This window comes from Populus nigra, chromosome 13, assembly GCF_951802175.1.
Source record: "Populus nigra chromosome 13, ddPopNigr1.1, whole genome shotgun sequence".
Classification (NCBI taxonomy): Eukaryota; Viridiplantae; Streptophyta; class Magnoliopsida; order Malpighiales; family Salicaceae; genus Populus; species Populus nigra.
In genome coordinates, this window is record NC_084864.1 from 4,499,523 (window position 1) to 4,505,513 (window position 5,991).

The following is a 5,991-nucleotide window of genomic DNA, read 5'->3' on the forward strand; positions in this document are numbered from 1 at the left end:
TTACTAGCAAAAACCCAACCTCTATTAACTCTTTAACAAGGGAAAAAAACAAAAGTTTCTCTTGCGTGTGCAATGCAATAGAATCTGCTTGCTACACAACCTTTATGGCGTATTTATAGATAATCTATACAGAAGTTACAATAAAAACTACCTCAAAAAGATCAAGACAAGTCCAGAAAATTTTTTTTCCAAAACAATTAATTGTTGATAACTGCCCAATGGTTGCAACTTCTGTCGGTCTTCCACCCACTACCCTGCCATGCTGCATGTCTCGGATTGTTCCCAAGTCCAAACTGACGCTAACCCACTACTCACAGCCGTTACACGCTGCCAATCAAATTTGCCACCGTCAGGTAGGCTGCCGCTGCCCATTGCGTCCCTCGGTGCATCTTTGGCATGTTTGACCCCCTAACAGTTGGCTTATGGCGTAAACTTTCATGCTGCATTATATTATATGTGACGTTCATCCACGGAAGCATCTTCTAATAAAAACTGAAAACACTTCCAAAATACGTGAAAGATAAAAATATATATAGTCTAATAAAAAATGAAAACTATTTCCAAGAAACGTGAAGAACATGAGGAATTTTAATTCAATTGAAAGAACGTCTGGTGTTTACAGTGCGCATGCAAAAAAATGCAGCACATTAATGAATTTGGCAACTGATCTTTCCAGAAACTTCTCATAATCAGAATGTTCGCAGACTAGGATTAAAGGGAGGATAATAAATATGGCAATTTACATTTTTTTGGCTAAACAGAATGAAAACCTTTGTCATGCAGGAAAATAATAGGGTACCCTCCACGCACATTTTCTTCAGGGCAAAAGCACTAATTATACAACTTAAATCAACCAAAATGGAACAATCCAACTAATGATGTCAAAATGTTCAGCTATCATTTACAACCATTTAGAAAATGCAGGAGAAAAGAATTGTGTTTGCTATTGTTTGTTAACCTGCCAAAACCATATATCTGCCTCCAAACGAGGTGAAAAGGGAAAGATGCCATTTGCTTTGCAGCGCCTGTCACTGGGTTTTTGGTTTTTCAATTTTCACATACGGGAAAAATCCCATGAAGTGGGCAACTTTTGGATTCCAACCCAACTGCTGAGCACGACAAAACATCAGGAAAGTGTTTGCAAAATATGAATTGAACCCCATCAAGACATGCCATAAAGCATGTCCCTCGGGGTTGAAGTGCCACCGAGAAATGTTGTTGCAGAATAGGCGATCAAAAAGCCAACAAAGACTTCCCATGAAAATGGTAGCCAAATATAATTTTGCAAGCCGCTTTGCAGATGCATCTTTTGTGTAGATGTAGTACTTGTACATCCGGGGAACACAGAGAAGGCAAAGTATCGCATAATGTACCTTGAAACCAATTCTTAAACGAACCAATGCATGGACAATTGCAAATGCAGCTCCATAAAAGAACAAGAAGGTGGGCATCGTACTTCGGTAGTGCCAATCTGGAGAGTAAAGGATGTAGATATACAACAGCATTTCCCAAACCATCGGTGTTTCATCACCTTGCTGCTGCCTGAAGATAATCAAAAGAACCAAATACCTTAATCAGCATAATGAATAAACGAGCAAACAAAACAAGTTCACATGATTTGGAAATGAAATCCAAAAAATCAAAATACAGGTCTCGAGTCCCAACTTTTTCCACAGGAGAATAAATACTAAAAAACCATATTACTGAACCTGCTAAGGTAGCGCTTGGTTACTATCTCGGGATAGAAGAGATGAATAGAAGAGACGGAGACAGTGGAAATTGAGGGGACTAGATGCAATAAACTAATTTTCTTATAACATAAAATTTGTTTTTAAGCAGATGCAGGACAAATTAGGAAGTTCAATGTTTTTGCAATTCTGGGGCATTCATTGGCAATTAAGGTAATAAAATAAGATGAGGCAATGCATTCCAGACGATAAACCCTATCATCCCGCAATAAGATATGGAATTGAACACTTCTTTAAATCATCAGCACCAGCACCTCATCAAATCTAGCTGCAATCTGAAGAACCACCCTATTGAATTCTAGCCAATCACATCACACATACAATACAATGTCCTATCCACTCATTGGAATACTGAATCTACAACTTCCATGTTTCTCAATCTAAAAACCATTTCCAATACCGAGTTCACAACTTGCTCCTTGTTGTGCCCAAAGCATGTTGTTTGCTGGTCAAGCACTATTATACCCTTAGTAAGTATAGGGATTGAATAAGAGGTAGGCTGGAGATGTATTTTTCTTCTCTTTTTTTTTTAACAATCAACTAATAGGGCATTCACAAGAGAAAAAAAGACAGGATTGGGAAGCACTAAGTTGGAGTTCTAATTATACAAAGTACTTAAAGAACAAGATTTTTATCTGAATTTCATTCAACAAATAAAGAAGCCTCAAAGCATGGGTAAGGAAAATGAAAAGTGAGGGGGGGGGGGGGTTTGTTGATAAAACAAACAGTCTTGATGGAAACAATATAGTGAGAACTTCAAAAGGAACTTCAAGGGTAAAAGTCAATGGTTGATTGATCCTCCTTATTCTTTTGCTTAAGCTAGGAAAGCTCAAGGGCTCTTTTACATTAATATGAATATTCTTGAATGGAAATTTCCTTGGTTGTGTGTGTTTGTGTCTGAGAAATCAGTTAAAGGAATTAAGGGGATGAAACCCAATACAAAACCAAGAAGCATGAATGATTGGTCAATCTACAAAGTCCATAAAAAAAATCAACAAAGTATGTGTTCCTTTCCTTCCCTCACTCCCCTACAGCATTGTATGCCATAAATTCAAAACCAAGAACTTTTTAAGAATTTTATCCATCTAAAGGAAAATACACACACACTTCTACCTACACAATAACAGGTTCCATGGGCAAAATATAGGAGCTGCTAACCGTCCACATTTTAGAGAAGCAGTTGAGAAGAAGATGATGAACAAGATAGGAGAATAGAGAAGAGTACTCACATGTGTTGCAAAGTGGCATGGTATAACATACTTCCAATGGCAAGTATCATATTAGACATGTGAAGTATACTAAACCTCTTCTCGAACCGTTGTCTGAAAGCATTTATAAGGCCAACGAGTGCCAAAAGAATGCCTGGGATATTTGATATGGTGTTAAAAAACTCGGCAATATAAGATGAATACACATAATTTTTTTCACACCATTCTGCAGATGTTACAGGGCCCCAAAAGCTCGATATTCCTTCTGCCATTGTTCAATGTATATGCACAAAGTGTATGATAATTCAACTCATACACTTTCAGCTAGAATATTGAAGGGATCATAACCTGCATTATTGTGATATAAGAGATGAGACAATGAACCTTAGAAAAATAAATAAATAATAAGAGAGAGAGAAAGACAGAGAGAAAAGAGAAGAAAAGGGAGGTAATAGATCCTGTCCCCCATAACTAATTGTTCATTGCGTGCCCAATCTGACCAGTTTACTCTAATGCAAAAATACATTTGTTTCACTTTGAGGCCCGAACAGTGTAGCAGGTAGCAGCGCAGTTGCAAATTTACCACTAAGATGTAAGCAGTTGGCACATTTAAGAATAAACAAAAGCATGTAGGGAATTATATTCACAACAAGGGAAAGAGGAGAAAGTGAATTTTCCTTAACGACTTGCATATGTATGCATATAAGTAGAATCAGAGCATAAATAGAGCTTCTCTCGCATGTTCAGACACTCTGTATGCATAGTGGATCCTCTTTCTAATTAATATACATAGCTGAAATACTAAGTACAATATCTTCAGGGGCAGATGCTATTAAAATAATCAAAACACGGTTTAGGGAAACAATTATTAATCATTATAGGGGATGAAAAAAACAATGTTTTTTTTCTCTATATCTAGAAGCTTCTCTGACTGCATGCAAACTACTACTTCTCTTTTTAATAGCCTGCATTAATAGGGATCTGCATCCAAAGCCACTCCAAGTAATAGTACTAGAACTAGAAAGCATCCTATTTAGTGATGCTGATACTGACTTCATACACCATAACCAGACATATTTTGAATAATTACGTGGATATTTAATCAATATACAACGACAGAAACGCTAAGGTAGTTTGCTTTCTAAATTCTTGGCAAAATCGACATTCACGACAACAGCAATTCAAATACATGGAAATGAATCAAATATCTAACATCTAACAAGAACTTGCAAAGTATAGAGGCAGCTTCAAAGCATTCATAACCACGTTGAAGTCCTAAAGGTAAGATAACTCATAAAGCACTGGTCACCAAATGAGCTATTTAGCAATTTACCATGGTGGAAATTAGCAACTCAGGACAATTTTTGCGTTCATGAAAAAGAAAGAAAAATTTCAGGTCACTGTTTAGTAGACAGGACTCCTGTTTCCTACATTTAAAGGTTTCCAATACATCAACATCCAAGTGTGATCTCAGATTACATGGTAAGTCTACTTAAATTAGAATTAAACAAAAGAAATATAAATCCATCTAAACTAAGTCCAAATATCAATTCAGTAAAGCATTAAACAGTATCCATCCCTTTTAAGCATAACCATACTTACTACCACCGGGCTTCTCAACGGTACATTTATTGCTCCAAAACATGATAGCGAGCAATACAACTATCGATTATCAAGAAAATAAATTTGCATACAAATTGCAAACTTAACAAAAACAAAACAGTTGCAACACACAAGGGCAGATTCACCTGAGTTGAGAAACGCATCGAACGGCATTGACACGCACATAATAATAATAACAAAAATGGAACTACTAAAAACTAATCTTCATAGCATTCATCTATTTAATTTTAACTTGATTATATTTAGTTTCACTTATCAACAAGACTAGGTAATAATGCATGGTCCAATACATTCTGCCAAAATCAATGTACTAGGGACTCGATGCACGAAATTTGGTTATTTCTCAAATAATTCTCACTCATCTAACCCTAAACATTAGAAAAAACATAAAATGAAAATACTACGTCGCATAATCAGTATCAAAATTTGCCTACATTACATAGCTAAAGCAAAAGAGAAAGTGAGAATAATAATTGAGTGAAAAACAAACCTTGTAGCAATCAGATCTGTTCTATATTGCAACGACTCTTCCTTGTTCGAATAATTGGAAGGGCAACAGCAAAACGGAGCAGAAGCCAATTCGGGAACGGTACGGGAATGGTTTAGGGCTTTACAAAGTGACTGGGCGCGTGGAGAGAAGGGTTTTTTTTTTTTGAAGGGAGTGTTTAAGGACACGTGTAAGATAATGGATTCGTTGGATTAGATTTGTGAGCGGTTCGGATTGCTTTGGTCTAGGAACTTTATCACCTTTCATTGATCGCTAATAATTGGACTCATTGGACGTCGCGTGTTGGATACGTGCTGCCCTATTTTATTTTCTATTAAACTTCTAAACAATATTTTAGCTTGCTTTGGTGTTTTTTTTTTTTTTTAATGTAATCAAGATTACAAAATTTTTTTAATATAATATGAAAAATATAATATAAACTTGGATTGTAAACTCAAATCATAAAATTATAAACTTATAAATAATTTTTTTAACTAATTATATATTGATAATTATAGAAATTAAATAACTTTAAATTTGATAAAATAAGTCAACAATATTATAATTAATAAGTGATCTAAATCAAATAAGAAAAATAGATAGTATGAATCAATAAATTAATTATATGGAGAAATAAAAAGTCTCGGAATAAAATTTCTCAATACAGAAAAATCACTGAAAGATAGGAATTAGGAAGCACATATAAACCTAGTGATAACTTGGTTGTATCACAATAAGTCTTGATAAATCCTTTTTTTTGCTGTAAGGTAATGAGTTTAAATTAGTAATTAACTAACATAAATTCAATAATAAAATAACTCTTTAACAATGTCTAATGCGCTAGAAAAAATTCAAATTAAAAATAATTATTTAAAAATAAATAAATAAATAAATAAATAAAGTCTTTATGTTAAAATTCTTTCAT

The 5,991-nt window shown here is 34.7% G+C and overlaps 1 protein-coding gene across 3 annotated transcripts; it reads right to left on the reverse strand.

Moving 5' to 3' along the window:
- LOC133670504 (alkaline ceramidase-like) lies at positions 1-5,226 on the reverse strand. 3 transcript variants are annotated; one of them, XR_009834101.1, is made up of 4 exons: positions 5,070-5,226; positions 2,978-3,304; positions 959-1,542; positions 1-440 (listed from the first exon to the last, which is right to left on the reverse strand). XR_009834101.1 is itself a non-coding variant. In XM_062091006.1 (3 exons), exons 2-3 carry the CDS (start codon positions 3,226-3,228, stop codon positions 1,029-1,031), a joined length of 765 nt encoding a protein of 254 aa, XP_061946990.1. In that variant the 5' UTR covers positions 3,229-3,304; positions 5,070-5,226; the 3' UTR covers positions 687-1,028. The 3 variants fall into 3 exon arrangements, 1 of the variants encoding a protein (XP_061946990.1); XR_009834100.1 differs by having other exon boundaries at positions 1-492; XM_062091006.1 differs by lacking the exon at positions 1-440 and having other exon boundaries at positions 687-1,542.
- Between the last annotated feature and the right edge of the window lie 765 nt (positions 5,227-5,991).